At 43.6% G+C, this 23,509-nt stretch overlaps 1 protein-coding gene across 1 annotated transcript; it reads right to left on the reverse strand.

Annotated features, from left to right (window-relative positions):
* Window positions 1–19,126: 19,126 nt before the first annotated feature.
* On the reverse strand, window positions 19,127–21,599 carry GPR135 (G protein-coupled receptor 135). Its single transcript, XM_059182227.1, has one exon. The coding sequence runs from the start codon at window positions 21,265–21,267 to the stop codon at window positions 19,768–19,770; it is 1,500 nt and encodes a 499-aa protein (XP_059038210.1). The 5' UTR covers window positions 21,268–21,599; the 3' UTR covers window positions 19,127–19,767.
* Window positions 21,600–23,509: the final 1,910 nt, after the last annotated feature.

Below are 23,509 nucleotides of genomic sequence, written 5' to 3' on the forward strand. Positions count from 1 at the left end.
CACATTTATTTTGGAACAGCCTAGACCAGATGGATACGATAATTGCCTTGATTCCATAATTATCCGGGGATGGGCTCAAGTCTCACATTTTCTAAGGCACCGAGGCCTTCTACTTCCTCTAGGAAAAAGAAGGGATGTTTTGCCAGCCCCGGATCTTCTGGCTGGTGTTAAAGTGAGTTTGGTGGGAATGACATTAATGTCTTCATGGGAACGATGGAATTGGCCGCCACCCTGTTTCTGCCTTCCAGTTTTGCTGGGGTACCGATTGGGCCTGGGGAGGGAAATCCAATGAAGCATGAGTGAAGGCAGTAAAGCTCTTCCCCAGGGTCCAGTCAGCCAGCAGGCCCCTGCTCTACCTTGCTGCAAACACATTTACTTGTGTTTTCAAACCCAAGGTCCAATGGGAACATAAAACATATTATTCCAAAAGAGACCCCCCCCAACTAATTCCTTCTACCACACACAGAGAGAAAGAAAACCACACACGAGCCAGCAGCATGGAACTTCTCCAGAGAGCCTTCTGACCACCATGTTGGAAGCCCTCAGCTATAGCCGTGGGGATCACAATATTCGGGGAGGTATATGTGCAGAACGAAGACACATGAATCTGTTTTGTTTTGATTTTCTTCTCACCAGACCTATCCTTGACTTTTCACAGATTTCCCAGCAGAAGAACTGAGATGGATGATACTATGGGAGAAAAATGTTCCAGTGTGGCCAGCTCGCGTTCCTCCGGAGAGCTGTTTGCGTACACGTGGATAGGCAGCCCGGAGCCCCGGTTGGCTCACATGGTGGGTGGGGAGGTCACGCCGCTCCCTGGGAGCCGGGATGGGGTGACCTCTGTCTTTCGATCCCCTGGGGAGGATGCAGCTTACGCTGGCTCAGTTCCTGCTGCAGGCTGTCACCTCAGATGGCCTCACTGAAGCAAACTGCAGTTACGGGCAAGTTCGCCTCAGCCTGGCTCCATAATGGCCTCTTGTGTCTCCCTGCCAGGGGTGCTGACTCTGCCACTGCCATCACGGGGCTGTGGAAACTACTAGGAGGAGGGTAGTAGAGATAGCTGGGGTTTGGGTTTTTTTTAATATCTTTTAATTTTTTTTTACACAATGCTGTTTTTTGACCTAGCCCACTAAGTCTCTCCTTAATGAAAAAGCAAGAGGGCCCGAGTCTGGGAAGAAAAGGCTAAAATACTAGTGTCTCCAGGGGGTTTTCCTGCACAGGAATACAAGACTACAGTGGGCCTCATGCTCCCTGGGGACAGTTTATTTTCTAATAAGCTATAGAATCACAAAATCAGGCCACATATAAGCATTTTGCTTGTATTTGTCATCACTCCTGAATGTTACAAGTATATTATATTTACATCTAAGGTATCACAATCGAGTAATGAGAGGCTTTCCTTCTTTTTGCTTCTTGTTCTTCCACAGCACAGCCCCTCCTGCCTGATGTGGAGAAGGATAATGGACATATGTGAAAGGAAACTGTGGTCCAGACTGTAGGTGAGAGATGTTTTAGCCATTTTTAAGTTAGTAAGAGAGAATTCTCATTTAAAAAAATTAGAGTCTGCCTGCATTCATTCACTGTAAAGAAGTAACACCGTTAAAAAACCACATACTGAGGGATAACTGAGTGGCTCAGTGGGTTAAATCCTCTGCCTTCAGCTCAGATTATGATCCCAGGGTCTTGGTATCGAGCCCTGCATTGGGCTCTCTGCTTAGCAGAGAGCCTACTTCCCCCCCCCAACCCCATCTCTTTGCCTGTCTCTCTGCCTACTTGTGATCTCTCTCTGTCAAAAAAAAAAAAAAAAAAAAAAAAAAATTTAAAAAACACACACTGACCTTGGCATACGTTTTTATGTAAACATACCTGAGTCATTTATTTTTAAATCTGAATTTAGATTTTGTCTAGGATTTTGGGTAGTCAAATCATTCCCATACAAAATAATCAGCAAATTAGATGAAGTTGACTTCATTTTTTTTTTTTTAAGCAAAGAAAATCTTTTAAAAATGAACTCTTGTAGGTTGCCTGCGTGGCTCAGTCTGTTAAGGGACTGCCTCAGGTCCTGATGCCGGGGTCCTGGGATTGAGCCCCGCATACATCTCCCTGCTTGGCAGGAAGCCTGCTTCTCCCTCTCCTTCTGCTGCTTACGCTCACTCTCTCTCTCTGTCTCTCAAATAAATCTTGAAAAAGAAAATAAAATGAAATCTTGCTTAAAAGCCTAATATGTGAAATAGGTTTAAAATCAACAGAATGGCTTTGGCAGAAGCAGATTACAGCCGCTGAGCCTGGCTCTCTCGGCTGTCCTGTCCACCTCATAGTGACACCAAGGACATGTGGGAGATAGCAGCTGAAATAAACAAATGGGCACATGGGAAGATATTCACCATCAGTAAAAGCCATTAGGGAAATTCAAATTAAAACCACAATGAGGTATCAGTGTACACCTATCAGAATCACTAAAATAAGAGAAGAGTGACAATACCAGATACTGGCAAGAGTAGAAAGAAACCAGATCACTCCTGCCTTCCTGCTGGGAGTAGAAAACGATACAGCTACTCTGGGAAGTACCTTGGCAGTTTCTTTAAAAAAAGTAAACATACAACTACTGTACAATCTAACAGCTGCACTCCTGGGCATTTATCCCAGGGAAATGGCAACTTGTGTTCGCACAAAAGCCTGCTCACAAATGTTCCTATGAGCGCTATTTGGAGCAGCCCCCAAATAGAATCAACCCAGTGTCTTTCTACAGATGAACGGGTAACCAAACTGTGGTAGATCCTTACTAGGGAATACTGCTCATCAGTCAAAAGGAAGCAATTATTAATTTATGCAACAACCTGGAGTGAGCTCCAGAAGATTATGCTGTGTAGAGAAAGGCAATCCCCAAAGGTTACATATTGTATGACTCCACTTATATAATAGTCTTAAAATGACAGAATTATAAAAATGGAGAACAGGTTGGTAGTTGCCAGAGGTTAAGGATGTGAGAAGAAAGTGGATATAGCTATAGAACGTGTGAGTGCCTGGGTGGCTCAGCTGGTTCAGGGTCTAACTCTTGATTTGGACTCAGGTCACAGTCTCTGGGTGGTGAGATGGAGCCCCACGTTGGGCTCTGCACTCAGGGTGGGGTCTGCTTGCAATTCTTTCTCTCCTCCTCTGCCTCTCCTCCTGCTCCCTTTATCTCTCTCTAAAATAAATAAATAACTAAAATCTTAAAAAAAAAAAAAAAAGGAGAAGAAGAAGAAGGGCAACATGAAGGAATCTAATGGTGATAAGATGTTCTGTATCTTGTCTGTATCAGCATCAGTGTCCCGACTGTAATATGGTACTATAGTTTTGCAAGATGTTGCTCTAGAAAAAAGTGGGTAAACCGGGTAAAAGGGATATGGAATCTGTCTATTCTTTCTTACAACTGCAAGGGAATCTACAGTTTCCTTAGAATTAAAAGTTTAATAGTAATAACTACCAAAAAGTTTGATCTCTCTAAACACTGTATTGATGATTCTGAGTTACTACATACAACCATGACTTGGATGTCCCTGGCCATGGTTTTACCCTGTTCAGAACTGATGCAGATGTCACTCTGGAGGGTGTCATGATGCCCTCTCGGGCAAATGCCTTCTGACCACCATGGTGGAAGCCCTCAAATATAGCCATTGAGTTGAACTTTCCTCTTTTCCAGTTGAGTCAAAAGCACTCACTTGAGTAGATATCATGAATCAGCACAGGATTCATTGCTAAAAAGGAACTAGCTGTTTTTGAAACCCATATCTTCTCTTAACCGTGTAGATATTCAGATGCAAAGGCAGTGAAAGTAAACAAGATAAAGAATATCAAGGAGCGATAATTGGTTGTTTGACTGGTTGGTGTCATATACCCACCTAATTCCAAAATACATTTTATACACTGTGCAAGCCTGCATTATGGTCCCCAAATTGGTCCATGTCCTAATTGCTGGAACCTATGGCGATGTTAACCTTGCATGGCAAAGTGACTTTGCAGATACGATTAACATAAGGCTTTTGAGATGAGGAGGAGATGCTGGGTTATCGGGGTTGGTCCAGATAAGACTCACAAGAGTCTTTACAGAAGGGAGGAAGGTCAAAGAGAAGGCAGTATGATTTTGGAAGCAGAGACTGGAATCATGTGGCCCTAACCCAAGGAATGCTAAGAGCTTCGAAATGCTCAAAAAGGCAAGGGGTGGATTCTTTTCTGAAGCTTCCAGAAGGAAGCAGCCTGTGGACACCTTGGTTTTAGCCCTCTAAGACCCCACCTTTAGACTTCTGACTTCCAAACTCTAAGAAAAGTATTAACATGTGTTGTATTGAGCCACTAAATTTGTAGTGGTTCGTTAAACAGCAAAAGGAAATTAGTACATATACCATAAAGCTGTTAGAGAGGAGAAAATAGGGGTACCTGCTGGCCCAGTCAGCAGAGCATGCAATTCTTGATCTCAAGGTTGTGAGTTCGAGCCCCATGTTGGGTAGAGAGATTATTTAAAAATAAGAAATCTTGGGGGCACCTGAGTGGTTCAGTTAGTTAAGCAGCTGCCTTCAGCTCAGGTTGTGGTCTCAGGGTCCTAGGATTGAGTCACGCATTGGGCTCCCTGCTCAGCAGGGAGCCTGCTTCTCTATATTCCTCTGCTGCTCCCCCTTTTTGTGTGCTCTCTCTCTCAAATAAATAAATAAAAATAATAAATCTTTAAAGAAGAGGGAGAGAGGAGAAAATAGAAAAATCAAGAGTTTATCATCTTCTCCATTTAATTTTATTGAAATATTAATCTGTAGGCAAGATTCACTTAATATAAATTATACAAAGACTGTATACTTGAAAATTTACCAAACAAAACATCAGTTAATTCCCACAGCAAGACATTGGATCATCACTAACAATAAACTTTTTTGAACTCTGCTAGTAAACAAGCCCATATTAGGAATTATCTTAAAAATTGTATTTAGCATTTCTATCACTTGTCTTAGCCTCAGTAAGAGCTGAGCTCAATATTCTCCCTTTTTTTGTGTCCATTTTGGAAAACCAGAAGTCATGTAAGTTATAGTAAAATTATTTAAGACTGTCCATGCATTTCTCTGTTCTTACCCTGTTTTATATTTTAGAGGCAACTTTATGTTCTTTAGCATCACTCCTTTTACCATTAAATCACCATCATTCATTTATTCATTCACTGGGTAATTACTGACATAATACACACACACACATATACATATATACACATACACATATATAAGTATACATACATATCATTCATATATAGAGAGAATTAAATTATTCCCTTTATTTACAGTAGATATGTTAAAACAGTGAAGATTGTTTGACTCTCAGAACACGATCTCATGCCCTAGAAAGATCCTTTAGAACATTACTTTTTTTTCCTTTAAGATTTTTTTTTTATTTATTTGTCAGAGAGAGAGGGAGTGCAAGCAGGGGAAGCAGGGCAAGCAGCAGGCAGAGGGAGAAGCAGACTCCTCTCCGAGCAGGGATCCCAATGTAGGACTCCATTGATCCCAGGACCCCGGGATCACTACCTGAGCCAAAGGCAGATGCTTAACCATCTGAGCCTCCCAAGCACCCCTCTTTAGGACATTACTAAATAGTGGTTTGGGAACATTTAGAAAATACTATAATCCAGGAGTCAGCAAAATGTTTTTCTGGTGGCTTCTAGCATGACTAATCCAGATGGAGTAGGCATTCGCCTAACGTAGGAGCTTCCAAAAAGTGCTGTTGTCCCAATATACTCCACACCCCACAGGCTCCAACTGGTATAAGACTCAGTTTCCCACAGAGTACTTAGTAATATGTGAATCCCTTGCTTAGAAAAAAAAATGCCCTTGCCAAGTTTATATATGTATGACTTAAAAATTAAAACAATATACTTGTAAATTTGCCACACTGGTTTACAAACTTCAGCATAGCAAGGATAGCCCTACAGAATCCTTCTAGAGCATCTACTGAAACATTCCCAGGAAATGGGACCCTCTCTCTCTCTCTTCAACCTATCCATTAGACATTTCATTTACATAGAGCTAAATTCTGCCTCTGTTTAACATCGACTCTTTGTTCATCTGTAAATAACAAATAAGGTTCTCTCTATTCTAAGACTTAAAGATAGCTATCAGCTCCTCCTGCCTCAATCTTCCTTTTTTCCAAGTTAAATATCTGGGTTTGGGTTTGGGGTTTGGGGTTTGGTTTTTTTTCCATTATACAGTATTCACTGGACAATTACCAGTCATTAGGGAGATGTAAATCAAAACTACCACGAGATACCACTTCATACTTATTAGAGAGGCTAATATTAAAAACAACCAAACCAATAATCGGTAACAAGCATTGGTGAGAATGTGGAGAGTCCTCATGCATTGCTGGTAGGAATGTAAAATTGCAGCCAACTCAGGAGGCAGTTCCTCAAAACATTAAACATTGTCTTACCATTTTTTTTAAAGGTTTTATGTATTTATTTGACACAGAGAGAGCAAGGGAGGGAACACAAACAGAGGGAGTGGGAGAGGGAGAAGCAGGGTTACTGCTGAGCAGAGAGCCTGATGTGGGCCTCAAACCCAGGACCACAGGTTATGACCTGAGCCGAAGGCAGATTCTTAATGACTGAGCCACCCAGGTGCCCCATAGACCTACTCTTTAACCTGACATTTCACTACAAGGTATATACCCATGAGAAAAGAAAACATACGTCCACACAAGACCTATGCATAATGTTCATAGTGGCATTCATTGTTCATAGTAGCTAAAAAACATAAAACAACAAACAAACAAACAAACAAATAAATAAACAAAACACCCCAAACCCAACACATTCATTAACTGATGAATGAATAAACGAAATATAGTATATCCATACAGTGGAATATCATATCAACAAAGAGAATAAAACAATAAAAAGAATGAAACGCAGATACATCCTACAACATGGATGAACTTTGAAAACAATGTTCATTAATACGCATGAAAGAAGCCAATCACAAAAACCCTGTATTGTGTGATTCTATTAATACAGAATGTCCACAAGAGGCCAACCAGTAAAGACAGAAAGTAGATTCCTGGTTGCCGGGGGCTGGGAGGCGAGGGGAAGAGGAAGCAACCGCAGAAGCACGTGGGGATTCTTTTTTGGGTGATGAAAACATTCTAAAGTCAGATGTGATAATGGCTAACAAGTCTGTGAAGACACTAGAACCCGCTGAATTACATACTTTGAAGGGGGAGTCATATGCCTGTGAATGATATCTCAATTAAGCTAAGATAAAAACCACAGATTCTCAACAGCTTTTACAATTTTGCTTTATTGTTAACTAGGTCTCAGTCCTCACTGACATCAATATAGCTGTGAGATGAACTTTTCAAGACGTCAAATGTAGACTCTCCCATTTAGGGAAATAAAATTTCAACAAAATAATTTTTAATAAATTCTGAAATTTGTCATATTAGATGAATTATACCAAACTATTGAAAGCATGAGGTTGAACAATAATAAACTTAAGGCTTAAAAATTTGTGTCATGACTATAAAGCACAGTTGAAACATTTTTTTGATATATTAAAAATGTGAAAAAATAAAAGTGTATCATCATTGGTGTTTATTTAATTAACCTCAGATGTTATGAAAAGCACTAAAGCAGTTTGTTTGAGTTGGCTGAACATACATTAATTACTTAAAAATAAAACATAGCCTTTAAAATAATATGTTTAGAATGCCTGTCCAGTGATTTAGAATTACCAAATATTATTCTGTTGCTAAATCTTTATTTTTGTTTTACTGAGGTTAGTTAAATTAGTTACCATAAACTCAAACACAGCATATTTCCAGCATACTTCCAATAAAATGTGTCACGAACGTATACTTTTCTACATATGTTTAAAATAGCTCTCTTACATTGTATTTCCCAGGAAAAAGATACAGCACAGAAATTTGCATATGGTAAGTTTATTGTAAAGTGGTCTCAGGGCTAATAATTGTGAGGAGTTAAGGAAGCAGGATTGGGAAGGAGAAGTTGAACTACGGGGAAATTGCAAGAAAGTCTTCAGCAGATCCCACAGAAGCTCAGGAGCTGGGGTAGACCTTCAGAGCTGTCCCAAATTAAGGTAAGAGGACTGGATTTTTGTAGTCCCACATTGACCAGGCACTGACTCTGGGCTGCCTCTGGATAGTAGGCATAACTTGAGGTAGATCCATTCCTTTCCCCTGAGGGCAATTCCTGGGGAGGGATTAGCTATGAGCTATCAACAGGTAATACTTCTGCAAGCTGGGGAGGTGATTGCCAGGCTCCAGAAGGGGGTATCCAGACAAAACACCACACTTCCCCCTTTGCATTGCTTGGATTCACTTGTTTTGTCTAAGCCATTGATTCCATCTGAGTACAGTTTCTTCAGGATTCTGATTGGTTTCTTTGCCTCAGGAAACTTACAAAGGAAAAGTTAGCGGGATGGAGTAGGGTCCTCACCATGGCAGTTGATCTCAGGGCTGCAACTAATCATCAGCTCCTCCCTTCCCTTTCACCCAGCCTAAACTCTCCTCATCCTTGGCTGGAACTTCTCCTAGCCTCATTGGCTTACCTGCTTCAGTGACCCAGACCCTCATTACTGTATGATCCAAACTCCTTCTCACTATGCCCTCACCAAGGTCAAGTTGTGCACTTGTCCTTTTACTGTCAGGCAGGCAGGAGAATACTACAAAAGACCCCGGCGATCGCCTGGAACTGAACCTATTCTTTCCTTTCCCATTGTGGAACGCAGTGTTGCCTCTCACAGAGGTTATTTGCAAGGCAGTCTGAAGACACAGCTCCCTTCTCCCATCTGGGACACTTAAAGTCTCCAGCCTTTGACCTCTTTCTCTCTGTGTCTCACAGTAAGGTGACTGGTATTTCAATGTGTACTAAACGAACATCTATTTTCCACTCGAACCCTCTGTATCTTTTCAACATAGTGTCAACAACCAGAACGCCAGCACTTTAGTTTAGAAACGTTGAGAAGTAGAGAATCTGGGGCACCGGGGGAGCTCAGTCGATTAAGCATCCCGCTCTTGGCTCGGCTCAGGTCATGATCTCGGGGTCGTGGATGGAGCCATGCATTAGGCTCCATGCTCTGCGGGGAGTCCGCCTGAGATTCTCTGCCTCCCTCATCCTTCCCCCCTCCCCGCCTCACTCATGCATGCTCTCTGTCTCTGTTTCTGTCTCTCTCTCAAATAAACAAATAAACCTTTGAAAAAAGTGGAGAACCTACTCAGGAGGAATGGACTCTCCCTTTTTCCCATGTTAGCTATCTCATTTGAGGATGAATTTGGTCATATTAACTCTTTCTTCCAAAGGAGTGGCCTAATTTTTAATGGGGGGGGGATTTCATTGCATGCTAACAATCTACTAGGTTCCTCACAATTAAGATGAATATTTATTTAGGCAAGATGTATCCAAAAAGGACAGCTATACAGACATCATCTGTGCCCATGCTATACTGGTTTTTAAATATTTTGTCTATCACAACTGCAGTTTGATCATTCAAAGGTAAAATGTAGATACATAAAGTTGATTAATCTTTTTGGCAGCAAAGACAAAGAGTCAGTCTGGAATCTATTTAGAACTTATTTGACAGCAGTGACCTCAAGTTCACCTCCATTATCAACTTAAATGCTTTGGTACACAAGAGTATTTGACTTTTTTTTTTTTTTTTTTTTTTGATAGGCTGTCAGGTTACCTATTTCATGCTAAGTCCACCATTCTGTGTTTAATTTCAAATTATATTTGTCCTGTGTCTATCCCCATACTGATTTTTTGAAAAGCCACTCTTGACTGACTTGTTTCCTCTATACATGTCTCAGAAAAATTTTGCAAATTTGCTGAGAAAGTAGACTACATGGAAATGAACAAACGTATTTTATCAGCTCCTTTAAAATACGTAGACATGCAGTCATACAAAAACATTGCCCCAATTAAGAAAGCAAAAGGAAAAATAAAGTTAAATTGGAACATTTTTTTTGAACCCATGTTATATTTTAATAGTCCAGAGTAGTTCACTTCCATTTACTTGGGTTTAATGGATAAACTTATGATGAGAGAAATAGTTTAGAAATAGGAGGAACTAAGAATTTCTCAGCAATCTTACTTTAGTTAATAAACAGGCTTCCCTCAATCTACATGCTCCACAAGACAAAACAACTATTTCTCTGCTTTCCATTAGGGTCTGAGAGCCTGGCACATGGCAGAGGCTCGATATATAGATGTTAAACTAAGAAATGCATCAAGTTTTTATCACTTGTCAGATGCCCCGTAATTGCGGCCAACTCCTCTCCTCCCCTTTTTTTATCTTTTAAAAAAGGCTCTCTCTCTCTCCTCTGCCTCCCCGTCAGTCCCCTTCAAAGTAGGTCACAGTAAGAAATCTAGGAGACAGTCAGGAGGGAATGTTCAGTAGAGAACAGAAAGTTTACACGTGATCGCATAAACTCCTCCTCCACTGTTTTTGCATTTTTACCAAATTCAGAGAAGCTGAATTTACATAATTTTTTTGAAGATTTTGTTTATTTATTTGACAGATAGAGATCACAAGTAGGCAGAGAAGCAGACAGAGAGAGAGGAGGAAGCAAGCTCCCCGCTAAGCAGAAAGCTCTGGGATCATGACCTGAGCCGAAGGCAGAGGCTTTAACCCACTGAGCCACCCAGGTGCCCCTGAATTTACATAATTGTATTTAGTGTTTAAAAGAGGTGTTCAGACAAGAAATCCACAACTGAAAAACACTCCCATCCAGCCCTTGCCTCGTTGTGCCTGATTTCTGAAAGGACCCGACTGCTCCCGTCTCCCAGAGACAGTCTTCGTGGGACAGTCTGTGTTAGCCTTAATGCAGGACTCTAAGACTACCATCCCATTTCCAAAATCAAAACTGGGAGAATCTTCTCTTTTCTCTAAAGAAGTGGGTCTGTATACAAGTTAAGAGCAATCACAGCGACTTTGACAGAGTCTCCTGTCTTTTCTCTGGGAAAGATAGGAGAGGCGCAACCAGCCCTGCAAGGGAATAGAGGTTGTAGGTTTTCCCCACCAAGCGGCACGGAGGGTGGCCTCGGGAAGGGGGTGGAGTTGCTAGGGCAACCTGAGCATCCCCAAGGAAACCAGTTTCCTCCATGCGCACAGGGGACATCAGTGAGTCTCAGTGAGTTCCTGACCACTTGGCACAGGCTGACCTCTAGGTCTCCTCTATCAGTAGGGCCAGCTAGGTGTGGCCATGACCTTTAGGAAGAGCAACCAGACATTCAGAAGCTGGTTGCGTGGGCACCCAGTAGTCACTGAAAACTTATCACAGGAAGCCAATTTCACTGTTACGTTTCAAAGATGATATTGATGCTTAAATTCAACTGACTGGAAAAACAGACCCACCTGGCTGCAGAGGGGCTGCAGAGGACAAGGAAGACAGGCTGATGTACATAAATCACTCGTTGTGTGACTCTCAGGTACCACCCTCAGGTACCCACACTTCCTCTCACTTCTTGCTTCCTCCCAGACTCCCGAACTTTCACCCCTATTTGCCTCGCTTGGCTCTGGCTTCCATATCAGGTTTCCAAGTGATTCAGCTAGAAATTAGTGAAATACCATACGTCGGTGATCTAACAAGGCACTCAAATGCTAGCTATGTCCGAAATCCCACTCTCTAAAGAAGAGAAGAGTAAAATCTTAGAAGACTACGACTCCTAAGTTACAAGCCTACTTCCATTTTCCATGTAAGGAAATTTGCCTTATTTCTCGGTTGCCCTGACATAGTTTATATGTTATAAATGATTTAGTTTATATAGTTCATATGTTATAAATGATTTAAACACAAAGCTAATTGAACATGTATAGCACTAATCATATTCTCAGGTTTTTTTTTTTTTTTTCAGAGAATTAAGGAGGCAAAAGAAAAGGTTTTACTATCATACAATTTTACATCGTTTTAATGCTGTACATTAAGAAAAATCTTAATTGTACAAATTATTTGTCATTTAGTCAAATAAACTTATGCTCATTTAGAAATGTTGCTACCAATATTTTAAGATATTACAACATCCAATAAGAAGTATTCACTACTTTAATTTTGAAGAGTGATAGTAAAACAATGCGATGGCCATATGTGTTATTAAGAAAAGAGCTACTAAACTGGTAACAATGAATGGTTCATCTTCCAGAGGAAATAATCTTAGCCCGCTTTTCTTATTTGACATGGAAAGCCAAAGTTAGAACCTATGTGACAACTGTTGGATCAAAGAACTAACTGAAGCTTAAGGAAATTTTTTTTTTAAGATCTATTTATTTATTTATTTATTTGAGAGAGAGAGAGAGAGAGAATGGGGGTGTGGGGCAGAGGGAGATGCAGGCTCCCTGCTGAGCAGGGAGCCTGACCTGGGGCTCAATCCCAGGACCCTGGGATCATGACCTAAACCGAAGGCAGGTGCTTAACTGACTGAGCCACCCACGTACCCCTTAAATTTCTTTTTATTATAATTACCAATCTTCACCTTCTCCTCCTGTCTTACGCTGTATACTCAGCTTAATTTAAATTATGGACTTAACACGTGATATTAGCTTTGCATAGCATTACGATGACATGACTTTTTTATACGAGAATGAGAACCAAACTGTAATCAATAAGAATGTTAATGCATGTAGAGATTATGAGAGTTTAATGCACCATGATGGGCTGCTTTTGAAATGGGTGTACTTTTCCCTGTTTTGAAAACTTGTACTTGATAATGGAGCCTCCTTGTGGGCAATTAAGAGTATTTCAGGCTTCCTAATCACAGCTGAAGTGCTGTTTACCCCGCTTCACAATGGGAGTGTGTGTCCTTGTGCTGTCAAGAAATTAGATATTTGTGTGATTCCTGGGGGCCTCAGCCGGTTAGACATCTTTCTTCAGCTCAGGTCATGATCCCAGAGTCCTGGTATCGAGCCCCCCATGGGGGTCCTTGTTCAGCAGGGAGCCTACTTCTCCCTCTGGCTGCTGTTCCCCTGCTTGTGATCTCTCTCTCTCTCTGACAAGTAAATATATAAATGCTCTTAAAAATTAAAAAAGAAAGAAACAAACAAACAAACAAACAAACTAGGTACTTGGCTTGGACCCCTGACATCCAGAAATGGGTAGAAGCTTAACGACCCCAGGGAGGGGTGAACTCTGCCATCTCTCCTTTAGTTTGTCTCTCGTTCCTGCAACCACAGGTAAAGCAGGGCTAAAAACGTGTTCAGTGTCACTGATTGTTAGGTTCCTTGAGAGAGAGCAAGAGGACGTTGTCTCCTTTAAGCTGGCCCATGTACTGGGCCCTTTGAGAAAATACGAGGCAGACTTTTCTCTTGGCCAAATGTCTAGCATCCATCCATGTTACAGTGACTAGTACTTCGTTCTTGCAGACCCCACAAGCGAGGGAGCTGGATGCTTCTGCCGAAATGCTGAATCACAGTGATAGCAAGAGTTAACAAATGCAGACCCGTACTAGTGTGCTCTTCACAATCTGTCACCTCAAGAAGTATGGTGAGTTGAGCTGTAGCTTCTCAAACGATGACTATTGCTTCCTCAAAACCTAAATAGAGCAAATATAATAAATTCTCTGTTTCCAAAAACAGAGACAAAACAGACAAAAACAGCTGCACTTCAAGAAACTTTTCGGTACACTTTAGAACCATGTTTAAAATGCTGTGTTTCTATGCAGCATGGATTGAAGGTGTAGAATTATGTAATGATCCGTAGATTATCAGCTGTTTCGGTCTCTGGGGGGACGTTGCCAAATGGTCTGGAATGCAGGACAGCTCTTTATGGGACAGTATTCTGTTATGCTTTGCAGGACATCTGACATTCCCAGATAGCACTCACTATGTGCCAGTGACATTGTGACATGAAAAATGCTCCCACAAATTTCCAAAATGGCCCTTAGGGGGAGTAAGACTCATTGATAAGAACAACTCTGTCTTTTCAGTATGGTCTTCACTGTCAGATTCATGTTTTGTTTTGTTTATGTTGAAAAGGTCAAGTAATGAGAAGACAAGTCATAGACTGGGGAAAATATTTGCAAAAGATAAAGGACTTAAAAAAAAAAAAAAAAAAGATAGAGGACTGTTATCCAAAACAGACAAAGGACTTTGAAAACTCAACTGTAATGCAAAGCTTTTCTTAGCTATTTCTTTCCCTGATTCTCTCTGGTTAACCAGCTGGCAAATGTTTTAGCTTGTATCTCTCATGAAGCTATTAGTCTGCTCTGAATTTTTTACCACCCAAACTCCATTGTTTTGAGAATGTCCTTAGACATAAACTTCTTCACTCTCTGTTTCAAATAAAGTTAGTTGTTTTGGGGAGAGCTTCAGCACTCTCTGTTTAAAGTCCTGTCTATACCCCTGGCCAAAATTTCTGAGCCAGACCTCTGAAGCTGGGGGCAGGAGAGTGGCCTGCTTCTTTTGGGGTGACACCGTGCTTTACGAGCAGGGCACTGCGTGTGGGCAGTAGCCTCTGGTCTTCTCAGCTTATGTCTCCCAAGATGGAGTCTCCATCTTACATCCAGCTGGGTTAAGGACAATCACGCCGCCAGTATTCCCAGCATGCCATCCCTGAGGTCAAGCATCTGCCCTATGGATGGGGGCTCGGTGGGCTACACTCACCTGGAATTTAGCCTCTGCCACATGCAGCTGACAAAAGGAGACATTCTCATGGCTGGTTTATCCCAGGGAGACACCACAGTCCTCAGCTGGAAGCTGGGAAAGAGGGAGCCTTGTGTACTTGGCTGTCCTCACCTAAAGTGGAGTTTCTGTCACACTGAGCTGGGGGGGTGGGTATAATTCAAATGCCACTGACTCTTGCTCTTCTTAATGAATTACAGTAGATTTTCTTGAGTAGACCTTTCCTCATTTGCTATCTGCTTTATGACAATTTCTGGGAATTTCATATGGTGGCTTTTTAAATACTTTTGATCAATTATACTTGGTTTTCTGGGTCGTGGGTCCACAGAGATCTTCACTGCCATTCCACAAATGGAACTCACCATGTATACTTGATATATCATTTTGATTTATTGACCTATATCAAAGTCATCAAATAATCGAAAAATTAAAAAAAAATAATCTTTAGGGGCATCCGGGTGACTTAGTCAAGTGGCTGCCTATGGCTCAGTTCATGATCCCAGTGTTCTGGGGTGGAGTCCCACATCAGGCTCCTTGCTTGGCAGGGAGCCTGCTTCTCCCTCTGCCTCTGCCTGTACTCTGCCTGCTTGTGTGCTCTCTTTCTCTCTCTCTCTTTGACAAATAAATGAAATCTTTAAAAAATAAATAAATAAAAATAAAAGTAATTTTTAAAAAGCAGCTGGAGACAGCATTATGGGTGTGGCCCAGCCCTCATGATGCTGAGATGGAATAATAATCTTTCACGTTCAAAGAGGAGCTCTAAAGTGGTCTACAGTGAGAACTGGGTCCCTTTGAATAATCATGCGCAGACTTCGGATGCGACTGGAGACTGATCGGTGGATGTCAGTAGGGATAGGCGACCACTGAAGATTGATCTTTACCAATGCTTGGTGCTACATTAGCCCCTAGGACCTAGATACTATCATCTTCATTTTCTGCTCTTTTACAGGAAAGAGAATTGGGAAGAAACTGAACTGCATTAAAGCGACAACTTTCTTGCACCATTAAAATTGTAGACTAGGGTTTAGATCAGCTGTAAAAGTATAGGCAATTTTTTTTTTTTTTTGACAAGTTTAGCAGGGAGCTGAGGGAGAGAAGAGAAAAGGAGGAATAGAAGAGGCTTTGGAGTTTTTCCTTTTAAGTGAGAGCTTATGCGCTCACGGGAGGGATTTGGTTCAGGGAGAAAGACTAAGACTACCATGGAAAGATCATGAGATTCCTAAGGCTGGAGAGGGCACCAGTTTCCTTACAAATGGAAAGACAGAGCTGAGGACTGGTGTAAATCCAGTTCAGTTGGTAGCATTTGATGGCTAAAATATGAAGATCTGTGCATCTGATGGCTTCTGCTTTTCTTGGGGAAGTAGGAGCAAAGGTCATCTTTCAAGAGGGGAAAGTCAGTTACAAGTTCAAGGAGAGAGTCTGAAGGTTCACTAAAGTGAGCAGAAAAGAATGGGATAATGAGCAAAAAGTTTCAGATTGCTGGGGAGGGGGGAGGGGAGAGGGGCTGGAGAGGCCATGGACTCTAAGTTCTGGGGGTACTAACTGATCTGATCTATGACTTTTCTCCAGTCGTTCTCAGTGACTCTGGAGCAGAAATGGAGAAGACAGGTGACTGGGGTCATCAAGGGATAGGATTATACCTGAAAATAACTGTTCAGAATATTTTCATATACTTTAAGATCTCCTATCTGTGTCACTGTTCTCTATATTTAAAAAAATCCTTTCTTTCACATTTTACAATATTTCCACATCCCTTTGATAATTTATCTTCTCTGGCCCTTTTCCAGGTTTCCCATTTTCTTTTACAAATTAGAGGCGCAGCACGGAGCGGTGCTTAAGACAGGACTTTTGGCACCAATCTTCTAGATTTGTATAGGTATGTATAGCACACACTTCCTGTGTAACCTTAAGCAAATCACATAGCACCCCTATACCTCAGTTTTCTCATCTGTAAAATGGGGGGAATGATAATATAGTACCTCCCTAGAGAGTTGTTTTGAGGATCAGATAGAGTCGTGTATGTACTATGCTGAGTGTGACTTATTGCTATTATTGTCATTCCAATGAAACGCTCAAACAGCAGAATGAGACACGAAGGATGACATTCTGTCCTTTATGCATTATGCAATATTTAATTTATCCCAATGTTTCGTAGCTTCTCTTTCTCCTCTTTAAACAAAATCACTTATATGTACACTCAGTCAGCAGGAGGAAAAGTCTAAGTCTTAAGTTTGAGAGTCATTTGTCCTCCCATCTTTTACTCAAGGCATTAATTTCTGTCTCAAAATATCTACAACTGGACCAGATCAGTTGCTGGCCTTCACATATCTTTTGCTTCTAAATCCATCTCCTTTGATAACCATTTCTGAAAACGCTACACCTTTTCTTCCCCGCCGGGAGAGTCCGGATTAGGGCCAGTTTTTATAAAGCACGAGATCCTCAGTTAGACGGTGAGCCCTCTTAAAGCAGATGCTGTGATTTCTACCTTTAAGTAGCTGAGCACCCAGGAAGTTTCCCAGTGTAAAGTAGGAAATAAAGATTGTAGATGATGGTGGTGACGGTGATGTTGGTGATGATGGTTATGGTGGTAGAGGTGATGACGCTGTTGGTGATGAAGATAATGATAGAACTTGGGGTACTACCCACTGACCTTTGAGGGGGCAACAGAGGGTAAAGAAGAGAATGTAAGTCTTCAAAGCCAGATAGGCTATGGTTCAAATCCTGGTTCTATCACTAACTAGTTGTATAGCTTCAACTAACCTAGCAAACAATACCTTAATTTTTATAGTAACTTATTAGCACTGTTCTCTCTTTACCCTCTCATTTTTGCTCCTGGAAGAATGATCTTTTCCCCATGCTAACCCTTTCTTAAAACTTCCTACCACTACATACCAAGAGTTAGGATGGGCTTCCTTTCCTGCCTTGAGATCCTTTGTGTCACCACCTTGTCACTTCCAATATCTCTGATTTTCCCTTCACTCACCAGGAAAGTTTATTCCATGCCATAGTTATTTTTAAATACCTTCCTTTGATTTTTCTCTTCAGGCAATACCCCATTTTGTACCACATTTGCCCCCTTCCCCTAAGATCCCTCACTGTCCTCCTGCCTCTATTCACAGTTGCTGAATTCCTATTCTCTGATAATTTGGCTAACTGGAAGACTTATCATTTCCTCCTAAATGCCAGACATGACTTCCATTTTCTCAGAATGCCAAAAAACACACAATTGTTTTGCCTTTAACAGACAAATACTGTAGATATTTGTTAAATGTTAGTTCAGCTGCATTAAGTCTGTGTGTATGTGTATACACATCCATACATATAATGAGTGCTAAAGAGGAGAGATTATCTCATCAATTTTGTGTTACATCGAGTGTAGCAAGATATATACAGATAATTTATAAAAACTTATGATCATAATGATGCCATGAGCATGGGAAAAAATTAAGTATCTTTAGCTCTGACATGAATCATGTATTTCCATCTTTGGCAAAATAGTGACATATACCCCCCATCACACAGAAGTTCAAATACTCATTAATATCTTTAAATACAAAGAAAAAAATGGCTATTTCACATTGAAATCTTTATATGATAACTGATATCATACCATATCTAGTTTAAAGTACTTATTCAAGTAAGTCTGTGAAATGTTGAAGACAAAAGGGGTAAGGTGGAGAAAAGGAAAGAGGGAGAAAATATAAAAATATCTTTAAAAATTCTGAGTAGATGATTCTGTGAACAGTGGCATTTAAGGTGAGAAATTTCACACGCACAAATCCTAAATTTTGCTTTTGAATTTTAAAAAGCATTTCTTTTGTACATTTCTGAAAATATCCCCAGCTTGATGGAAGTTTTTGACTTTATGCCCAAATTATTAACACCCTATTCCATCTAGTAATACCACATCTATTCTCCCTGTCTAATAACAACTACATTTTTTAGACAAATCATGTCTATAAAAGCAAGAAATCATCTTTTCATAAATATACCCAAACTTCCAAATACAGGAGAGTATAATTCCCGTGGAAAGCTCTATGTTTATTCCAAGAATACAGCCACTTCTCAAAATGATTTTAGAATTCTTTGTAATCATCTTGGGTTTGTGAGCCACATAGGAAAGCCAATCTTGTTACTTTTTAGAGCTCTAATTTTTGTATACATTTTTTAAAAAGTGGCATTACTCACCTGACTCAATCAACTTGACTTCAAATTACACTTTTGGCTGCATTTAAAAATCAAATTTACCTCAAAAGACTAGATGTTCTACTATGAAAGTTATTTTTTTTAATATGAAAGTACTCTGAAAACAGCATCCCCAAAATGAATAGAAAGAAAAGTAGCAGGTGAGGGTAAAGGTAAAGCTTTAAAGCTTCCCAAGGCAGATAATTTGGTGGGTAGATTGAGGGACATTAATTTTTAAAGTATAATCTTGGAATATGTTTTCAAACAGCCACATTTCCCTATGTTTATACTTCTCTTGGCCCTTCAGATGGTTGATTTTCTGGTAATAAGACACAATTTAAAAATCCTTGAATGGTTTAAAATGGGATATGAATATAGTTTCCCACAAAGATTATAGGGACATGGGGTGAGAGAAAGTGCACCAAAGTGTGTAAAGATAAGGATTTTTCGTTTCTAATAGGAGCACCCAAACCCTGCGTCAAAGGTGTGAGTTCTAACAATCTCCACTTTTGTTGGATGCTGGTGATTTGGAGGGGTTTCAAGTAATTCTGAAGGTCTCCTATTCTTTCCTAAAACTCTATGTATTTGAACAAATCCTGGTTCCATTCAATGATTTTTGTTTGTTCGTTTCACAGTGTGATTCCTGTAACATGAGCTTATCAGTAATTGTGAATTCTATTTTTGTCATTTTTGGCACTTAACAGCTCACAATGCTTGGTTGTGTGGTTTGATATTGTTTTAATTTTTGCATTTTACATTTGGCACTTTTGAAGAAGGGCACATTGTCTTGTACGTCGTTTGGGGAAAGTGGTAAGCCTCCCCCTCTGTCTCTTTTTTAAATGTTTGGGTTTGTGAAATAACACGATTCTCCCCGGAATCCTGTATCATTAAACGGAGCAGGTGAAATTTCGCCTTCACAAGCTGTGCATTCTAACCCTTCTTAGAGGCTGGTGTCCCCGGCTTCAGATTTAGGTTGTTTGACCCCTGCTGTCACGGGCCCTGGGGGCCCCTCCCTGCAAAAAAACACAACTGGATTTTTTCGGGCCCACATGGCCAAATCCCCTCCCATCCTGCTGGCCTGGCTGGAAGAGGACATCCTGCCGCAGGCTCCCAGCCGGTTGGTGCAGCGGTTTCGAAGGCGATTGCGGCTTCTGGCCTGCAGACCCGGGCCCTGGCTGGGCAGGAAAGCGTCCACATTCCTAGTCCGGTAGCCCTCTTCCCGGCTGCGTCCCAGGAGCATCGAAATGTTGGGGTTGCGAATGGCATAGATGACGGGGTTGATGGCCCCGTTGGCCCAGGTCAGCCAGACCGCCACCACGTTGAGGAGCGAGGGGGCCTGCGCGGCCTGGGCGTGCCGGGTCGCGGCCAGCAGCACCAGGAAGCAGTAGGGGCCCCAGCAGCAGATGACGGAGACGATCATGATCAGCACGGTGGTGGCCGTGCGCACCTCGCTGAAGAAGCGCAGCACGCGCGCGTACGTGGTCAGGGGCCGCACGCGCACGTCGGACAGGCGCACAGTCTTGCAGATGTGGTAGTGGCAGAAGCACATGAGCAGGAAGGGCAGCAGGTAGCAGGCCACCACCAGCCCCACGCTGTAGGCCGCGCCCAGCTGCGCGGGGTCCGGGGACGTCCGGTACAGGCAGCCGTGGAAGCTCTGCGCCGCGGGGGGCTCCCGGGGCGCGCGGAGCAACTCCCAGGGCAGGGAGAAGCCCAGCGCCGCCAGCCAGGCGCCCGCCAGCAGCTGCAGCGCGCGGCGGCGGCCGATCTTCTCCCGCGGCGGCCGCACGATGGCGCAGTAGCGGTCCAGCGAGATGAGGGCCACGCTGAGCGTGGACACGATGCCGAAGCACGAGCTGAAGAAGCGGCTGGCTGCGCAGAAGCCGCGCCAGGGCCCCGCGGCGGGGGCGGTGGGCGCGGCGGGGGCGGCGGGGGCCGAGCCCCCGGGCGGCGTGAAGAGGTCCAGGAAGGCGGCGGGCAGGCAGAGCAGCGCCGTGAGCAGATCCGACAGGGACAGGGACAGGATGAAGGCGTTGGTGACGGTGCGGAGCTGCCGGTGCTTCACGATCACCCCCATCACGGCGCAGTTGCCCAAGCTAGACAGCAGGAAGATGAGCAGCAGCACGAGCGCCTGGGCCGCCACCGCCGCCCCGTGCGACAGCAGCGGCCTCCCCGCCGCCCCCGCCGCCCCCGCCGCCCGGGGCCCGCCCAGGCCGCCGCCAGCCGAAGCGCCAGTGCCGTCGCCCCCGCTCCCGTCGCTCTGGTTCCCCAGCGCCGCGGCCGCCGCGCTCGCCACGGTGCCGAAGGAGAGCACGGCCGCCGCCGTCCCGGCGGAGGAAGTCCCGCCAGGGGCGGCGGCCGCGGAGGGGGCTCCGGGGGGCGGGCTGCCCCACAAGGCCATTCTCGCTGGCGGGCGGACCGGCGGCGGCGGCTGCTCCTCCATGGGGCCCCGCGGCGGCCGCGGCTGTGTTCATCCCGCACCGGGGGAGGCGGCCGCAAGCCCGAGGGGGGGTGGCTGGGGCGCGGGCCAGAGGCCTGTGCCGGCAGTCGGGCTCGGCGGGAGGGGTGGCGGTCGCCCCGGACCCGGCGGAGCCTTTGACGTGGGTTCCACGCGTTGCCGAGGGAACCGTGTTTACGCAGGAGCGCGGGGCGGGACGCCGCCCACCGGGCCCCCTCGGAAAACCAGGCCCGCCCCACCTCTCCCCGAGGTTATCCGGCCTGGGGGTCTGGGCTTTGGAGGGGGCCGGGTCGACCCCCTCAGGGCCCTCCAGGAAAAGCGGGACCGGCCGTCAGAGAAATGGCGGAAACCAACAAGGGTTCACTCTCAAGCAGTCTTGTTGGACGCAAAAGTCCTACGGGGAGGCCTTTATTGTGCTTCCTGTTGACGTGTCTGGCACTGGCAGATAGGAAAGGGATCCCGCCGCTGAAGTGAAAAGCAGTCCAAATCCGGAGAGTTCAACTTTCGGGGCAGAATAATATGAAGCAGGTGTTCTCATACTTGAGCACGCAGCAGAATCAGGTAGAGGGCTTCTTAAAACACAAGTGACGGGGCCTCACTGGAGTTTCAGTTTGGGTAGGTCTGGAGTCCTCTCCCAGAATTTGCATTTCTAACAAGTTCGTAGGTAGTGATGATATTGCTGCTCAGAGGACCTCACTCTGAGAACCACAAAAGTATGAGCTTTTTAAAATGCACATTCACTGGCTGACTCCCAGGTTTAGGATGGGCCCATGAATCTAAACCCCGAAGGTAATTCTGATATAGGGGCTCTGAGGATTTAGGATATGGATTTTGGAGGCTACATATCGTCTTGTTTTCAAGGGCCTAGACCTCAGGACCATAACAGGTTCACACATGATGGGGATGGGGGATAGAGAGCAATTAGTTTCTTGCCATCCTGGCATCCTTCCTCAGTTCTCTGGAATGTAGTGTGTGTGTGTGTGTGTGTGTGTGTGTGTTTTAAAGATTTTATTTATTTATTTGACAGAGAGCACAAGTAGGCAGAGAGGCAGGGGGAGAGAGGTGGAATGGGAAGCAGGCTCCCTCCTGAGCAGAGGGCTGGATGTGGGGCTCATCCCAGGACCCTGAGATCATGACATGAGCCTAAGGCAGAGGCTTAACCCACTGAGCCATACAAGCACCCCATGGAAGGGGGGTGTGCTTTAAGTCTAGAGTGGTACCAGCCAGGGAGTCACCACTGATGCCGCTGCAGGTAGCTGGCTGGGAGATTCAGGGACAGGTAGCTCCCACCTGCCCAGGGAAGCTGCATCTCAAGCTTCGGAGCACAGCCCCTAATAGGGGAACATGTGATAAACCCCTAGGTTTCTCTAAAACCATGGTTTGCCAAGTGTGGACCCTACACCAACAGCATTAGCATTACGTGGGGCCTTGGTAGAAATGCAGATTCTCAGGCCCTGTCCCAAATCTATCAAATCTGAATTCTGGGAGTGGGGTCCAGCCAGACATCCTGCAAGTGCTTCTGAGGCACACACAGTTTGAGAAACAGGACTCTAAAGAATGACCGGCACACTTGCCCATCTTAGAATCACTGATAGTAGTGCTTTGAATGCTTATTTCAGTCAAGAAAAATACCTTGCTGGCAATTTGCAGTATATTGAAGGTGGTACATTAATGCATTATAGGAGTGTGTGCTAGGATGTTTGGCAGTTATCTCTAGCCTCTACCCACGATATTCCAGTAGTGACAACTAAAAACGTCCCTGGAGGAAGGCAGGATGACCTCCACCGAGAACCACTGAATTAAGACAAACATATATAATAGATTAGTTTATTTAGCAAATCTCTGCTAGGTTTTCAGAAATAACAAATAAAGATCTCAGCCCAAGGAAGCTTACAACTTTAGGTTTATACTATCATAAGTGCTGTTTAAAAATACAATGAAATTCTATAGAGGTGACTGACTCTTCCTAGGGTAGCTAATGAAGACTTCACATCAGTGGTAACATTGGATTCTCCAAACAGAGAAGACAGGGAAGGACATTGGATTCTTGTGCAAAGTCTGCAGGTCAGTGCCTAAGTCCTTGACTCTTGGGTACTGGTGAGTGAGGTTAGGGAGTAAAGAGAGAAATAAATGATGAATAATAAAACTTGACTGGGACACTCTTATGAAGGCCTCACAGGCCATGTTCAGAGAGGTTGAACTACACTGGGGACAGATGTGGTAAAGG

This window comes from Mustela lutreola, chromosome 7 (assembly GCF_030435805.1).
Source record: "Mustela lutreola isolate mMusLut2 chromosome 7, mMusLut2.pri, whole genome shotgun sequence".
NCBI lineage: Eukaryota > Metazoa > Chordata > Mammalia > Carnivora > Mustelidae > Mustela > Mustela lutreola.